This window comes from Lissotriton helveticus, chromosome 6 (assembly GCF_964261635.1).
Source record: "Lissotriton helveticus chromosome 6, aLisHel1.1, whole genome shotgun sequence".
NCBI lineage: Eukaryota > Metazoa > Chordata > Amphibia > Caudata > Salamandridae > Lissotriton > Lissotriton helveticus.
This window is the reverse complement of record NC_136067.1, coordinates 912,830,793-912,849,544: the sequence shown is the minus strand read 5'-3', so window position 1 is coordinate 912,849,544 and position 18,752 is coordinate 912,830,793. Positions and strand designations below refer to the sequence as shown.

General features: G+C 38.8%; 1 protein-coding gene across 1 annotated transcript in view; it reads left to right on the top strand.

Annotated features, from left to right (window-relative positions):
• The window catches only part of LOC144761599 (protein unc-93 homolog A-like), a 340,831-nt gene that overhangs the window by 291,294 nt on the left and 30,785 nt on the right, over positions 1 to 18,752 (top strand). Inside the window, exon 7 of the mRNA XM_078646899.1 lies at positions 8,561 to 8,696. Coding sequence (XP_078503025.1) covers positions 8,561 to 8,696 — 136 coding nt within the window. The remainder of the gene's footprint in view (positions 1 to 8,560; positions 8,697 to 18,752) is intronic.

Here is an 18,752-nt window from a genome sequence, read left to right as displayed (position 1 = left end):
GACAGTCAAATTTTTTAAGTTTCACGTAAAACCAAATGCTTTGATTCTGTTCCGTATATGTCAATTTATATACCCCAATTAAATGACAGCTTTGATTTTCCCTACAATTCCTCACCAAATCCAGAAAAAGACCTCACCCGTCAATATCCTATCACAGCGTGACAAAGAAAATCAACTGGCCAATGGCAGTGCAAAAGTGCACCAACCGTCCAATCCCAGCACGAAACACTATAACATCTGACTCACTCCTCGCAGCATTCAACCTCCTTCACAGTTTTCTCCATATTTGCACACACTTCTCAAATAGATTCTTAAATCAATTCCTTGTTTGCTCGTTCTCCTAAAGAAATCAAGTTGACACTCACACACGAAATTCTATACTCGCAAGTGACTTTTAGACCATTGAAAATTCACACAAATTAATGCAGCCTGACCCGTTCGCACAATTATCTTTCACCAACCTTAACAAAGTTTAATCACACACAAAAGCTTGTCCCTAATGTTACTGATGGAAGTGATGGTACCTCACACTCCATATAATCTTTTTCCGGCAAACAAGTTTAATATCCTGGGATCTTTTGACTTTAATGAGCATGAAATCAACTTCTCTTCAACATCACATCAACTTTTCAATATTTCTTATTACTCATTCAAGCCACCTGAAAAGGAAAAGAAACATCCAAATACTACTTTTAACTTTACAACATTTTCGCCCTATTGATACTCAGACCTCCAAAACTGCAACTGCCAAGACCGCACCGCTTTGTCGGGATCTGGACACTGGAAACTGGAATCAGGGTTTATTTACAATAGCTTGGGTACTAATTTTAAAGCTCCACTCAAGGTGTGAACCATATCCCTGCTACCAGAAACTTATAGGGTGTAATGATTAGTCAAGTATGATTCAAGACTTAGGCACCCACTTACAAATATTGTCCTTGTAAATCCCATGGCTCTTGAGAGGTCAAATGGACGTATTCCTCCGTACAAAGAATTGGAGCTAGAACAAAATATTACCATACATATATCATCGAAATTCAAAGTTTTAAGTTCAGTCAATTACAAGATTTTGGAGAAGGTTTTAACACATTTATTTATTTTACCAGATTAGTAAGGTCTTTGTCATCTTTATTCAGTTTAGTCAGTTTACAGAAATCTCAATGAAAGATTAGTTAGAGACAGTATAAAATCACTACACAGTAATCGATAAAGAAGGGAACAATAAACAAGCTAAAGGAACTAACCTAGCCTAAGGTAGAATCCATAAGGAGTCCTTTATGAAAAAGAGCAAGAGTTAGACAAATGGTGCACAGACATATTACCGAGTTTTAAACGTCGACATGCACAAATATCGAGTTGGAAATATCGTGATGCAGCTATATCGACAGCAAGAATATCGTGGTCAAGAATATAGACGTGGGGGTAAGAAATATCGTTTTTGAAAATATATCGAAGTGTGAACAATTTTTTTTAATAAGTATTGCTTTTGTTTTTTAATATATGTGTTACATTTTTAGTAGTTATTTATTTTATTTTAATAAAATGTTAAGTTTTTCAGTTCTGTAGTGGGTTTAGGTTTACAAGGGAATAGGGTGGGAATTAATTTAATTATAATACATGAATTATTATTCATTAAATTTAGATTTTATAGTGTTAATTGTGGGAATGCATTTATTATTAATTAATTTTGTATTTGATTTAATTATGATGAATTAATTACTTGGTCATTATTTCAATGTTGTAATTTTTAAGGAGCAGGTTGTGGGTGTATAGGGGAATACGATGGGAAGCAATTTAATTGTAATACATTTATTATTATGTTTTATTTATTATATTTATTTAATGTACATGTTATAGTGTTAATTGTGGGAATTACATTATTATTAATTATTGGTTAATTGCTTGTTAATTATTAAAAATTAAATAATTGGTAATTAATTATGTTAAATATGTTATTTTTGTAGGAGCAGCTGGTTGGGTTTATTGGGTAATTTATTTATAATTTATATTTATTTGTTAATTAATGCTAATTAACTAATTACAGTTTAAATATGACAATTGTGTAATTCATTTTAGATGTGAGTTGTCAGTTTTATAGTGGTAAAGGGCGGAAAGTATTATCTTTGAAATGTATTAGTAAGTTGTTGTTAATTTATATTAATTTATGAATGTTAAGTTAGTTATGGAAATTGTGTAATGATTTTTAGGTGTGGATTGTGGTGTTCATTGGGGTAGAGGGTGGGAAGTTATTTATGTTTAATTAATTAATTAGTTGATCATTAATATTAATTAATCAATTCATAAATATTTATGGTAATTGTTCATTTTTATTTTGTGTGTGAGTTTTGGTTTATAGGGGCAAAGTTTGGGGAGTAAATACATTTGTATCTGTTTTAATTTATCTTTAATTAATTATATTTCTTTTCTACCTCCAAATGTTAATTATGGAGGTAACATTTTTTTACATTTAGATGTGTGTTGTGAATTGTGTGGTGTTATAGGCTAGGAAATAAAAAAGATTACATTTATGTAATAATACATGTTTTTGATTGTAAATATTTTCTATTACAAATAGTTGTTTATATTTTCAAAAATAAATCTTTATAGGTATTTGTTAGATCTTTTTAACATTATATTATGTTTTTATATTTTGTAAAGTTTTAATATTTTTATGTTTTCTTTTTTAAAATATTTTTGTGTTGTAGCTGATATTTCGTTTGTTTTTAATTTTGAACTGACTCCAATGGATGTGAACATCATTACCCCTCTGCTATCCAACACTTGTCCTACTGTTGCACTCACTGGAGTGGGAATAGTCATTTTTACCCCTCCGCTATCCAACAATTTCCCTACTGTTGCACTCACTGGTGTGGGAATAGTAATCTTTACTCGTCCAATACCCAAAACTTTCCCTGCTGTTGCACTCACAGTAGTGGGAATAGTAATGTTTACCCCTCCACTATCCCACACTTTCCCTACTGTTGCACTCACTGGAGTGGGAATAGTAAGTTTGACATCTCCGCTATCCAACATGTTTCCTAGTGTTGCACTCACTGGAGTGGGAATAGTCATTTTTACCGCTCGGCTATCCAATATTTTTCCTATTGTTGCACTCACTGGAGTGGGAATAGTATTTTTTACCCCTCTGCTATTCAACACTTTCCCTACTGTTGCACTCACTTTAGTGGGAATAGTAATTTTTATTCCTCCACTACCCAGAACTTTCCCTGCTGTTGTACTCACTGGAGTGGAAATATTAAGTTTTACCCCTCTGCTATCCAACACGTTCCCTACTGTTGCACTCACTGGAGTGGGAATAGTAATTTTTACCCCACTGCTATTCAACACTTTCCCTACTGTTGCACTCACTAGAGTGGGAATAGTAATTTTTATTCCTCCACTATCCGACAATTTCTCTACTGTTACACTGATTGGAATTTTTACCCCTTCGCTATCCAACATTTTTCCTACTGCTGCACTCACTAGAGTTGCAATACTTATTTTTACCCCTCCGCTATCCAACACTTTCCCTACTGTTGCACTCAATGGAATGCAAAATGTAAGTTTAAAGACTTAAATATTTTAATGTATAATATAATGTTTTTCTATTAGATGTTATGTTATAGGTTCATGTGTATATATCTATTTATTTGTAAATTTTTATATATTTATAAACTTTACAAATAAACGAAAATGAATAGTTTATTATTTGTTTTAAAGTAAATATATATATATTGCATTTTATATATATGTGTTTATTTTTTGTAAATTAAATGTATTTCTTATATTTGTTAAAATGTATAATAAATCCAATTTTTTTTAAGTTAACGTTATTGTTAAATATATTTAACATTATTTTTTACATATATAAGAAAATAGATATTTTGTACAATGATATTTTTTAAATCAATATTTTTTTCTGATATTTTCATACTTACTATTATAAATATAGGATGTTGATATCTTTGACATTGATATTTCTGACTCGGTATTTGTGTATGGGGATATTTTGGGCGTCAATATTCTATCAGTGAACCGAGAAGGGTCGTTCTGGAAACTCACCCATGTCTCCTACAGCCACTGTAGCAACTTTCTGCAATAGAAACATCTCTGCAGTAGCATTGATCAAAGAAAGGATAATAGATAGGAGATTTTAGTCACCTTAGCAGTTGCTGTCTGTAACAAGCAAAGAATCAACTCTTCATAAAGAAGATTCTCCGGGCAGGGGAGTAAGATCAGGAGTCTGAAGACTACAATCTCCTAAATGCAATCATCAAAGCAATAGAATAGCAGTCTCTCCTCAATAATCTCAATACTCATCATACTCCTACTACCTAGCTGGGAACACTCATTAGTATAAAATCACTTATAAAGTCTATTAAGCATTAATAGGCATTTCACTCTCCTTGTCCAATGGGGTCAGATCATCCAATGATGTTGTCAATCTTCCAATGCCTCTCCTTCTGAATCCCACAGAAAACATTCACGTCGATATATGATTCGACATTGTTGCAAGACTTCGTAACATAGGGGAAGTTATCATGAGAACCGTCTTACCTAAAGTGAAGGATGCGCTATATGCTCAGTGTGAATACAAAGGTTTTTCAGAAATGCGGAGTCAAACTACCAATAAACTTCGGATGTTGTGTGCGTAAAATATCTAAATCATTATTTATTATAACAGTCATAGCAAGTCTTATGGTGTTTAAATACATTATATAACATGGGATGAGGAACTAAAGGAACACATGGGTAAATCGGCACATTTCTAAGCGAGTTGCTAAGTGATAGGCAGAATATTCCAAACAAATGCCCATTAAGCCATGAGCTAGAGACGAGAAAAAAATGGTTTCATGGGCTTTAACTCAAGGGAGCACACTAAAGAATGACAGCTTTGTGCGGAAATTTTTTAAACACACAATAATTAGTAAACATTATATGAACTCTCTTAACCCTATATTTGGTTAAATAATATAATGTGCCCCTTTCATCTTTGTGTCATTGTTCTATGTAAAAATTATCTGCAGCAGTTTAAACACATTCTAAAGTGCAACTCGAACATGGTCTACAAGTCACATTTTAATTTTAATCTAATTTCCTTCTGTTCAAGAAAGCTGCATGGGGTTGTTGAGCAATACTTAATCTTTTCTATACTTTTGTCACAGTACCTCTGCATGTGATAGTGTTCACCTGGTCTCCATGTGTTGCATTTTCGACTATTCATGCAGTTGATTGGTAGGGCCAATCTGAAAAACCAATCCCAGGTCTGGCAAAACTAATCAAATATTTTCCTCTCTGTTAGGTCTGTTAAGAAAGAATACAACACTTTCCAGAAATGGGCTATTAGGCTATATGTCTCAAATTCAATAATCACCTAAAACGAATATACTTGTAATTCCGCTGGTACCTTCAATAAATGTTTTGAAAATCTTTCCTTCCAAAGGGAGATAGGCTTTACAAAATAAGATCCTTATTTATCTTTCAGGAAAAATGGACAGAGAGAGAAACACCTTGGTATGATTGTTCTCTTTCCACAGTGTGTCTTTCATAAAGAAAATAACACATAGCTTTCACCTTCTAACTATGATAAAGACTCAAGATTATCTTCTCACGATTGAGTCAGCATTATCAAATATGTATGCCATAAATTCTTCTCACGACTGCGCTTTCATCAACGCTTGAATTCATTGTGTCTTTGAAACTCCAAAAATTGCGCTTTTCTTCAGAACTTGATGCTTCATTAATTCTGTTATAGGTCACCTCAATTACGCTTTCCTCAGTGCTTGTTAAGTAATGTCAGTAATACTTTGATCTGAGTTTGTATTTACCAGATAAACTGAATTATTCCCAAAGATCACCTTAATTCAGTATTTAACCCTTGCACTTTCCTGGTGCTTCTGAACAAGCAAGTCATCATCATTCTCATAACTTTCTTTATTTAAAATACAGATCATAAAAGTACAGAAAAACATTTAAAAAAAAATAAAGATGTAAACGTATTGACACAGAATCCATTTCTAGATACAGAAAGCCCCTTAAGTTTGTCCCGATATGCTGGGCAATGCTGAAATATATCATACCAAAATGGTTTATAAACACAAACGCCTCATACTCCCAATTTATAAAGAACTAGGTTACAATTGTTTCCTTCTACTAATACAGGCCCATTAAAAGGATGCTATTGAACAACATAAAAGTATCGGAAAGTCTCTTTAAAAAGTAACGTGCTACACAGCATTGCTTAAAATTGAAACTTTTAAGGTTAGGAGGATGAACCTTTCACGTTTTTCCTTGTAAAAACCAAAAAATAGGAATATATGGAGGTTCTGACTGCTGTGAAAGATTGTCACAAGGGCAGGATGACAAATCAGATTGGCTGAACTTCTTTGTAGTAAATCCCAACATCAGAGGAATTAAATTCATTCGGAATCTCAACAAGAAAGTCTTATTTTTCTCGAAAGAGTAAATTGTTGTTGCAAAGTCTTTAAACATTTAAGACTAAACGAGGTTAACAGAGTTCGCTGTCAAACATAACATGTCCACATTCTTTGAGCTTCTTGATAACAACGGTGAATCTTAGTTTTACTCCGAAGAATTAACTTGAAAGAAAAAGTAATTTAGCTTTTGAAACTGAATGCATATTAACAGCGTTCACTACTAAACAAGTTGAATGTGCTGAATTGAAAGCAGTTACCAGCGTTCACTGCCAAGAGAGACAAATACATTCATGCTGTACTTAGACAGGAAACTGAAACAGATATCTCTAAGAGCACACATTGATTTTTCAAAAAATGAACTCGCTTCCACAGTGGTGCTTACAACGCACATTACAAAGGTGTAACAGAGACTGCATTCACTGGGCAGATTTACAAGCTCCACAAGGAGTCTAATGTGCTGTAAACATACAAACTCTCATTCCAACTGCAACTGCAAGTCAGAGAGAGAGAGAGCACTTCTCCCCTCTGGTAAGCGAGGGAGAATTTGAATAGTAAGCATTTGTAACTGGGTGCGGCTATCTTATATGCAGGAGACACCCAACCAGGCAAGGCAAAGGATCATGGTACTCATAGTCCTCTAAATTCATGGGCTTGTTCATGGGGATACGAATGAAACAGTCACCTAATTTCTGATCATGACACTCTCCCTTCATCTCAAGGCCATCTCTATCTTACCATCTATTCATTCTCTCTCTCTCACCTTCTATCCTATCTCTCTGATCACTTTCTCTCTACTTTCCTCCCCTTCACCCTTTCCCCTATTTCGTAGTAAGTATTCTACATTTTTCAAGCCACTTCCCTTGCCACTTCCACATTTTCTATTAAAATAAGAGACTGCTCTGTTCTTAGGCCCAATATGTGTGGTACGTTGGACTAAACAAATAATACATTTACTTCATTATAAATTGTATACTATGTTGTTTTATATGTTCATATTCTAGCCCTTTTTTGTTTTAATTTCTTTGGCTCAATATATTGATGTAAGTTGATGTTCACGTTTTTTTCATTTGATTTATTCTCATATTTCATTTCCTACAGTTACAGTAATCACTTTGGTACAGTGTTCCCTGTGTATTATACTTAAAATTAATAAATATCTCTTAACAGAGATCTCCATGTAGAAAAGATAGGAGAGGCGGAGGCAGAGGTCTCCCTCTACAGATTAGTGAATAGCTTTTTTTAGCATGTGAAGTAGTACTAATTAATTACTACTTCATGTATTACAAAATGCAGTTTGTGAATCAGGCCACATCAGTTCGAGGTGATATCCAGGGTTATGGTCTCGATGCTAGGGAGAGAAGATACATAGCAGTTCATGTGCAATAAAGTTTTTTATGATTAAAATATTCAAATGATTGAAAATGTGTTGGATTGATGGGGGGTGAATTCATTGCGAATGCGGCACAGGAATTCCTGTGGGGTTTCTTCCTTCAGCCCTTGTATTTCCTTTTACTTTCCTCCACTATTTCTTTAAAAGGACAGACACGAATACCAGATATACACTTACGCATTCTGTCCTGGGCCATCACGTTCTCAATGTGTTTACAATCTCAGTTGCATGGTGCTGGAATAATATGGAATAAATATTGTCCAGCAAAATATTGTGTCCTAAATATAATTTGCAATAATATCACCCTACTGGATTTAATAATAGACAATCTATACTAATGAAACTGCTTAAACAATATTTAGGACACATTTTTTATTTCACATGCTATATTTAGCAAGAATATTCTGACATGCAATCCTTCTATTTCAGTGCTCAACTGATCACTTGTTCGATTAATGAACATAAATACTGATACTGTTGAACTGTCTACAACCTTGTTCAGCAGATTTTGAGACATCGTTCCTCCCTTCCTCAACCTTGGGGAAAAATAACATGGCTTCCCGTTGCTAAAAATAGTACTTTGATGTATTTTCACCATTCTATTTTGTCTTTCATGACATGCTCCTAATAATGAAATAGGTTTTGAGATAGCTTCTTAAAATAAATATTGTTTAAAAATGAGAATCAGTTATTCACAAGTGTTTACATGTTTGAATGTATTTCCCTCTCTTAGTACTATGTAACCTGTGCCCTTGGGATACAGTTTGTGGGATATGTCATGATCTGTTTTGGAGCCGGCAATGCCATTCTCTCAATGCTGGCTGGAAAGCTTTCCCAGTACACCGGCCGAATTGCCTTGTTCGTTTTAGGTAAGGATCTCCATGCGTGCAGATGAATGACTGGATGATGATTGGTGTTGTCAACTTTGTTGGAAATAAAATGTTGACTTTAATTACTCCATGTGTTAGTGACACATTACTTTCAGCACCTTTCACTACAAATGTACTCAATATAAGAATCCATATACATTTGCATTTGCTTTTTATGGGACATATGGTTAACATGACAATCAAGCTGGGAGAATGAGGGGTCATGGTCATTATAGGAGCTTTGACTAATTTCCCATTCTGCCAGAAATGTAGACCCCATAAGAGTAAAACCTCTTGTCCATAAGGACATCCCTGTCTCACCTTTGGTAGCTTTGTTTGGGAAACCATGCACATTTCCAGAGAAATGTAAATAAGGTTCATGTGTAACAAAATTAAACATTGAATAAACAACTGGAAACTTAAACAAAGTTCTAGCAATAAGAAATCAATAAGGTTGAAAATGTTGCCCATCATCTAAAACCAGGTGGACTGGGAGAGGAGAAGAGGGCGTGGGAGTGTTCCTAGGAATAAGAGCGTATGAATTTTTAAAGAATGACATAGGAGTACCAAGGGAGAGCGATAAGGATCAAGACGTGGAGGTTGAGGGATGTAGTGTAGGTGCACTTTAGCAGCTTTCACATCCTCAAATGAGGGAAAATCTTGATATCACTAAATAATACGAGCTGGGGGAGGAGAATAGATGGACGATCTCAGGTGGAAGACCACAAGAAATGCAGACAATCACAGGAGGTCAAAGTTATCAGTTGGGGCTTGTGTGTCAGATGATGTCTGAAATGGTAAGACTTTTAATATTGTTGGATTAAGCAAAGGATTGGTTGAGTCTTGAGGTTGTTATAGAAAATTATCTTTTAAGGTTGCAGCTCATGAGAAGGGGCATGAGTGGTGTTGAAGCGTGGAATCTGCCAGCAATAGCCACAAATATGTCATTATATATGTCAAGAATGAACACCATTTTGCTAGGGCCAATCAGTGCCTAATAGTAGAAGAGACAGGTGTAAACTGTTATGAATTATAGCTTAGCTGGCCTGCCTGGGTCCTTGTTTCCTTTTCTAGTGGCTGAGGCAAGGCAGACTTCACAAATCAAATGAGAACGGCTGGATCTAGAGGCATGTTTGCCTTGCAAGGGCTTTTTATACATATCCCTTCACTTGTAAACTTCATAACGAAGGAGGGTAAAGGTTCAGGTAAGCCTCCATCCACTGTAGCTAAGAAGATGGCCAGAGGAGATGATTGAACTTAACTAATAACAGCTTGACTGGCAGTGTGAAAATGGTGAATGCACACTCTTCACACCCTAATAGGCCAGCTTTCTTTTGGGTTTGAAAAGGTATACCTTATAATGTTTTGGAAGCTAATTTATACAAGAAGGTACACATGTAGGTAGTATTTACCAGGCTAATGCAAAGCCATATACCCATGATTCCAAATCTCAATGAAAACTCTTTGAAGAGATGAATAAGATCATAATGGAACACGTTTTTTTAATAGTCGAACATGTGTGTTTTTAACACACACCTCAAATGCTCTCCCACAGATGGAGATAGCAGATAAATTACATTTCTATTGTAGCGGTTCCTATTGATTTCTTCAGGACTGGTGATAGTGAATCCAGTCCTCCTTACTTAAGCTGTATGTGATCCCCACGAGCAACATTCCTTGTAATGCTAGACTAGAACTCCTCATAGCACTGAGTATACTACCATACTTCGAAAACCTTTCAGTTCTAGGCACCATTAAGCTCCAGAAGAAGGTCCAACTACAGCATACAATCTTCCCACTGTAACCAAGTTTCCAGTTACACTCAAATACTGTTTATGAGACACAATTCCACAGTATAGGAAGAGGTCCATGAATGTCTATGTTCAGGTAGAAGTTAGGCCTACTTGCCTAATATTTTGCTCCCGGAAGCAAGGTGCAGATTCTAGCATACCATAGTAGTGCACCAACCAATTCCACTTGTATGCCATTCCTTATGTACCTACAGTGTGATGCCTACTCTTACCTATGACACTTGTCTTAAGGTTGTGAAAATTGCATATCCCACTTTCTAATGAATCCGAGATGGTGAAGCCCTCTCTTGCAGGACTAGAGGTCTGCAGGACCTTGAACCAAGTTGCTAATTCAAACTCTTTGCATAACAAGGGGCCTGATATAGATGTCAGCAGATGGATTGCCCCATCACAATGGTGGTAGATATCCTAGCCTCTGAAATATAAATCCCATAGGACAGAATGGGATTTATATTCGGTGGACGGGATATTCATCACTGTTGTGAAAGAGCAATTTGCCCACCAAGATCTAAATCAGGCACAAAGAGATTACTCATCTCCTTCCTAACAGGGAAGAGAGATGCCAGCCTCACAGGATAGCAGCCAGAGTCTGGGGACAGGGCAGCATTCTAAGTGAAGATTGTAAGCTCCATTAAGAATATACCTGAGAGTTCCAGGCAAGGCGCACAACATCGCATCTACGTTGATTTTCTATTGAAATGACAATCCAGCATAGCAGGGGAATGATTCCTCCCTAAACGGTCATTTGCTGCATTAAAATTAATATGATGAACTTCTTAAATTTGTTTGACAAATTAACATATTTGAAATCTGATTTGGAATTCTGGGGTTTTTGCCCAAAATTCATAATCAACCAATCAATCCATCAATCAAGAATTTGTAAAGCGTGCCTACTCGCCCGTGCGGGTCACAAGGCATTTAGGGGGCCGGGGGGGGGGGGGGGGCTCCTGGTCCATCTGGGTGTGGAGGTTCAATCTAAGAGCCAGGTCTTGAGATCGTAACTGAATTGGGTCAGCGACGGGGAATGCCTTAAGTGGAGGGGCAGGTTGTTCCAGGTCTTAGCCGCAGGTAGGAGAAGGATCTTCCTCCGGTTTTTACGTGTCACTAGGCCTTAGAATTTATCATAGGCTTAAAACACAATTTAATAAAGCTAAAAGTGCAGGGAATGGGTAGTCAGCTTTCTGTGTGACACATAAATATGAGACAAGACACATTTATCTGTGGAGGAAATGCACTTGTTGGTACATTGTGGCTAATTATGTGTGTATCTGGTATTCTGGCTGTTACTTTTGGTTCTGATGGTACACTAATCTAGTGTATGTGCAGAGGCCAAGGCCTGTTGTACCTGATAATGTGAGTTTCAGGACCTGTCCTGTTACCAGGAGATGTGCACCAAGCGTATGATTACGGTGAACTGAGAATTACTGTTCCTCTCTTGGGTTTAGTACAAAATGCAGTGGTGACAATATACATGATTTGTGATCTCATATGATTGACCAGCCCTTTTTATATGTGTCAGGGAGAGTGTAGGCTAGCTACTTGCCCTCTTGTATAACTCACTGTTATGTGAGAACACATAATCTTGCACTGACATTCCGTTTATGTTGAAGTCAGCTTCATACACAGTAGAAGCTTCTTGCCTATATTCCTATATATGAAAGGTGAAGATCCAGACACTGAAGTGAGGAAGATGGAGACAGGACTACCTTTAGAAATTCTATAGAGACTTTGTTATCAAGGAGCTCCTGAACTCGTAGACAAGACGCCCTGAGAAAGCCCAGGCTTACGGGCCACAGGGGGCGAAACACGTGTTGGCTGAGCCTCATAAAAGATATTCTTGACGTTATCATGTATGACCCTAAATAAGCTCTGATAAGTCAAGAGTTTCCAACCTCTTGTTTTGACTGTCCTAAGTTAATTCGAGACACAAAACATGGATTTTACCGAACTCTTGTAAATACCACTACTTGTCCTGCTACTTTTTGACTGTACATTTAGTGTAACCTGTTACAACAGTTACCTAAGTCAGTGGTGTCTAACATAGATCCAAAAGGGTGAGATATACATACCATGTGTTCATCATAGCTACTGGCTATTACATACATTTCATTTACATTCTTCTTTATGCAAATGTCCCTAATGGTTATAATTTGACAATCTTGCATTGATACAACCTCCTCCGACCTTCATTGAGCTCCCCATCTTAAATGATAGTGTAAATCAATATGCATTCTGTCAGTGTGTTTTAATGTGTGACTGGGGGACAGATTTACATATTTAATGATACTAGCAGGGATGCCCAAGACTATTATGGGCTATGTAAAGTTTCTCTACAGTCAGATCTTTCTTTTTACATTTGCAATCAATCAAAGATAAACCTTTTTAAGGCATTGGTAATTTAAATATATACCATTGTAAAATAGTTGGCTGCTTTAAATATAGTAAAGTTCGGCACCTAGCTTTCCATGAGAAATATTTTCAGTCTGACATATTTTAAACATGTTTTCATATCACAGCTGAAATTTGTTGCACTGATTTATCATCTAGGCTTCATTAAAATATAAATGATGCATTATTGTGCCACTTACTGCCTATAGGGCTGGCAGAACATCCTGGCATTCGTAAATTCCCAGTTTTCACAGTATGGTTCCATAGTATCTATTACTATGTACATAAGCCTCTCCTCACCCAAGAAGCTCCAATTCCTAGGACTCAAAAATATAGCTTGTTTAGTATGTGGATCTAACAAGGTCCTCTGCCTTCCTCTTACTTCCAGGTCATGCAACCATACTGAAACAGTCATGAAAATTCCTATATCGAGGGATTTACTGCACACAACAGAAGAGACCATCTACTTTGGACTCATATCTGTGTATGCCTTTGAACTTGAACACAAATGATGTTAATTACATTTCGCATTGACTACTTTGGGAGCATCATTCACCAAGCAACATGTCATTTGGTAAGATGTCATGCCTTTCAATAAAAGGATGCTGTAGTTTGTTCTCTAGAATAATAACACACGAAAGAGAACAGCTTCAGTTTGCTCATATAAAAATTGAGCTTCTCCTATTCTCTTATGTGATCTGACAGATCATGGACACAGCTGTCATAGGAGCACATCAGCAGCCTGAATGAGGGAGAATGAATAGTGTGGTGATGAAAACAGGAATGCTTTTGATATCATTTGAGAGGAGATTGCTGAGGACCCTATCAAATATAGCGATGAACTAAGCATATAGCAACCCTGGAGCCGTATTAAATAAAATGGTCTATGTTGCAACAGGCATGTGCACCTGTTGTTTTCAACCACAAAGCACTTTGGTATTACAGAAGGTGCTTCAGATGTGTGTGATCCTTTGTGTAAAATGTATCACGCAGGAGCATTCCCTCATCTGCATGTGGTGTGACCCCTAGCAAATGATGAAACCCTATGCTATTGCACCCACGCTGTATTACCATGTATTACAGACATGGGTCCAAGGATAAAGAAACTGTCACAAGATGCACTGATTGTGCGCCATATAGAATGCAGTCCACAGCCAGTGTGCCTTTCTGTAGGCACTCTTTGGGAGGGATTCACAGGGGTCCTAGGGACCCACAGGCATGCCACTGCAGGTAGGTGCAGTTATTCAACTCACCTGGAGAGGGGATCCCTGCCTCACCTTCAGCCTGAGGCCAATCTGCCTCTAGTAAAAGATGGAGATGCATTTTCAAACGGTAGCTATGTTTGTCACTAATGCGCTCCCCTCAGTGCAGGCACAAACTGCCACAGAGTTCACACTTGTGTTGAGGAAAGCACATTATTTAGAGTAACAGGGCACACTGTCCCCATTGGTGCTGGGTGCACACGGTTAAGGAGCTGTGACCCAAACAGAGACAGTGCGTCTGATGTATAACTCAAGTCATGGGCCTCTGTTAACATCATATTAAAGGATGTTTCAGCCTGTGAAGAAGTGTTAAAAGCAAAATACAGCAAAGCTGTTGTCATCACACTAGAGGTTGAGGCACAGGAGAAGGAAGCTGAAGTGAGAAAATGGACTAAGTGTTTAGCACACCAAGGTTTCTGCTAACATCATGCGAGTGGAGTGGAAAAGAAAAGAAGGACTAAATGCAAACAACAGCAAGGCTACTGGCCGTGAAGAGACGCCTCCTGCTGCACCCGGGATGAGTACAAGCAGGGAAGCCGGCAAGGTTGTGGGGCCCATGGGCCTCCTCCCCCTCCCCAACGAGGGACCTGCTGTGGAATGACCTGGGTGGGCAGCCCACTTAAAAAAATGTTTTAAAAAGTTGATGATGCCAGGTCCTGCAGGAAAATGGTGGGGGGCACTGAGACCCTCGGGCCCCCCCCGCTGCTCCCAACAAAAATGATGGTCTGGGGTGCCCCAGATTGATTTTAACAAATTGCCACAGTGGTCCTTGGTCTCCCCCTTCAGCCCACAGACAAAACAATACCAACAGAGGGTGCCCTGCGTGGAACCGGGACACAGAGAAACATAAAGAATGGAAAAAGATGTTAATAAATAAGTGGCCAGAGCGGCTCATTTATTATTCATTGCTCCTACCAATGAGCACCCCATAATGCCTAAGCCATTTTCAGATAACATAATGTTAGTGGTGACCCAGGAAGAAAAAGGAGCACCACCAAACTTTTTTAAAATTATGTTGGGGGATGTAGGCAGCTTTGCAGCCCCCAAGCAACATTAAAAAAGTAAGTCTCCTTGGTCAGTCAGTCAAAAGATTCTTAATTCAGCTAATAAAAGCCATCAAAGCCGAAAGATAAAAGTAAATGTACCAAGAGAAGTTGTTATAACAGGTCATTTAAAAGCCATAAATGTCTGACCGGTACTATTTGCACATATACATTTTCCTAAAACCATATTTACAGACGATAAAATAAAGATATGAGTCAAAATACTATGACTATTTAACATATAAAATTAATTAGGTAAAGTGCATATACATTTCATCAAATGGGGTGCAAATTCAACTAAACAAAATGGGCCTTTCTCCTAATCCTTAGAGCACCTGAGAAGAAGCTAGCAACTTCAAGGCAAGCCATAGGCGAGGAAAGCATCTGCAAGTATAATAAAGCTGGCCTTGCCTGGGCAAAATTACATAAGCTCAATAGCAGAAGAATGTATTTTTTCCTCAGGGAGACATAAAAAAAAGTAAAGTGCAAAGTGTCCTGGTCAGAGAAGTTGTCACATGAACATAGCCTTGAATCCCCAGGCTTCAGAAGGCCTTTAGGAAAGGCTAGTAACCAATGGATAAGATTTAATCTGAATTGGGTAAGCAAAAAGCGGGGGTCTCATGGGTCAATTAATCCATGATCCCAGGGAGCTTACTGTACTTTTTCAAAACACTGTTAACTGGAGCTCTATTTGTATTTGTATTTGTATAGATTATTTATAGAGCGCTAACTATCGCTCCGAAAGGAGCATCCTGGCGCTGGACATGAGTACAAACCAAATATTGGGTTTAAATAGCAGCCATTACAAAATTGTCTGTCAAACCGAAAATCCACGTTTTTAAATGCTTCCTAAAAGCATTTTCATGTACAAGGGATCTAAGGGCAATGGCCATGGTATTCCAGGCTTTAGAAGCCAATACTGTAAGAGACTTACCGCCTTTAGTTTTAAGCTTAAACCTTGGGATGCTAATTAGATTACCTCCGGATGATCTTAAGCATCTTGGGCCTGTCTTATTGAGGGACCTAAAGGTGGTTAATAGTATCTTAAACAGAATCCTTTTATGTAGAGGTAACCAATGAAGAGTCGAAAGTGCAGCAGAAGCAGAAGATCCTCTTGATGATTTGAGGACTAATCTTGCTGCCGCATGTTGAACACTCTGTAATTTTTTTAGAGTAGCTTTTTTGACTCCAGCCATTAGTCCGTTGCAGTAGTCCAAACGCGATAGTATTAAGGCCACTGCAACCGACTTTTTAGAGTCCATAGGGAGGAAGTCAAAAAACTTTTTAAGGGACTTGATGATACTAAAACAACTTCCTGCCAGACTCCTTACATGTTGATCGAAGGAGAGAGATGAATCAAATAGGATGCCTAGATTTTTTGCAGTTTCTACTGAATGTGGGGGGCAGGTGACTCTGCAGGCCACCAGTCCTTTGGGCAAAAAAGAACCTCTTTACCCAGGGGTAAGATTTCAGTTTTATTAGTATTGCATCTTAAATGATTATTTGTCATCCAGTGGAAGACATCCGACAGGCAATTCTTAAAATTTTGCTCCGCATTGGTGGAATCTTTATTCAAAGAGACCACGAGTTGCGTGTCATCGGCATATGAAGTAACCAATATGCCGTATGACTCTATCAGTGCAATAAGAGGGGCCATATAAATGTTGAAAAGTAAAGGGCTCAAAATGAAGCCCTGTGGCACCACTTATAATACCTTTTTAGGTCTCGGCTAGCCGCGCGAAGCGCGTCTCCGCCGAGAACCTTTTGTCGGCGTGTGAGCTTCCCAGGAGACAATCCTGGCCGCGCACATCGCCTTGGAGGCGATTTCAAACTGACACGCGCACGTGAACGAGCGCTGTGGCCAGGCGCTGTCTCCTAGGAAGCTCAAAACACCACACACGCATGCGCATACACACACAGACACACACACAAGCGCCCACGCACGCACATACATACAGAGACACCCACCCCCCCTGCACACATACACACACACGCGCGCACACACACACGAGTGCACCCCCCCTCTCCCCCGCCGTCGCACACATGCATACACACACGAGTGCACCGAGCCCCCGCCCTTTTCAACTTACCAGGTCAATTTAGAGGGACTCCGCTCTCCTTCTGGCGTCGCGAGACGCTTTCACTCCGCCTGCCTTCTTTTCCGGTGCAGACGCAGCCCCGCCCCTGTCACAGGCGACTTTGCCTGACTTCCGGTGAGGCTGCGTAGAAAATAATGCTGGGCTCGTGAGTAACAGTGACTTCCTTGTTTTTACAAATTAGGCGGGTATGCTGTGCAGCTGAGGGACAGGAATGAACACTGCAACAGCACACACACAAACACGTGTTTCTAGGCCGGTGACAAAATGCAAACACCCCTGAGGCGGCATAGCGCGAGATGGTGCAAGCTCACAAGGTTTTGACGAAACAAAGACCTTTAGCGCAAACCAGGGATTTCTGCCCAAATGAATCATGCAGAAGGGATGTGCTGCAGAGGGTCGGGCGCATCCGGAACAGGATCTGGTGGGAGGCCTCAGAGATGTCAAGTGGGTCCATGTCATGTCCTCAACCTTCAGCCAGCCCTTACTCTTAGTTAACTGCACTTTGCATTTTATGACTCGCAGTGTCACTAACAGCTCTGTTTACATTGGCATACAAGTCCCAGCTTGCATATATCTGCTGGCAAAATGTCATCATAAACTCCCTATTCACCACAACACAAAACCCTTTGCTGCCTGTGTGACATGTTCATTTCACTTATACCCAGCTTTTAAGTCCACAGCAACTGACATGCTGCGAACTTCGAGCTCGTGTCTGCACTGTTGAAAGTTAAGCCACAAGTCCCAGAAGACAACATGCTCTTGGCTATAAAGTCATGGCTGGCTAAAGTTGTCACACTCGACCTGGGGCTACTTGGCAGTTATGCAGAGACTTACCTGACTCATGCCATATGGGAACCATCAAAGAACAAGTATTCTCCAGAGCCCAACGCAGTATGGACTGGACTCCAGTGGGATGGGGACAGGGATTCTCTCTGACCCGAAGAGAGGATTATCCAGAAACATGCACAGGCAGGGACCCATGGCCATGTGTGGAGAAGAACACAGACTCCTCCTGAACTGTTCTGGTAAATCATGGACAGAAGGCAACCTTGGTGCAGTTGGTTACAACGTAAGCGCGAGGAATGAGCTGAGAAATGACGTTTCTCTCCTCAACTAGACATCCAGAAGTAGGACACACAAGACTAGAGACAAGGGGGGATGGGAGACTCCACAGACGGCAGCAGCTACATCATTCACTGTAAAGTGGGTCAAGGCGGGGACATTCATATCAAGCGTTAATTAAGTGAAAGGGCACTCGTCAGGAGGCTACTGTAGTTAGCCATACACATTACGCGACTTTGAGCTATTGGCATTGTAAATGACAATGACTTTTATTTATATTTTTGTTTTTAAAACATAAATAAATGACCTTGTCATTTACAATGTCAAGACCTTAAACTTGCGTTAATTTACAATGCTAATAGCTCTAACTTTTGCAATGCCGAGACCGTTG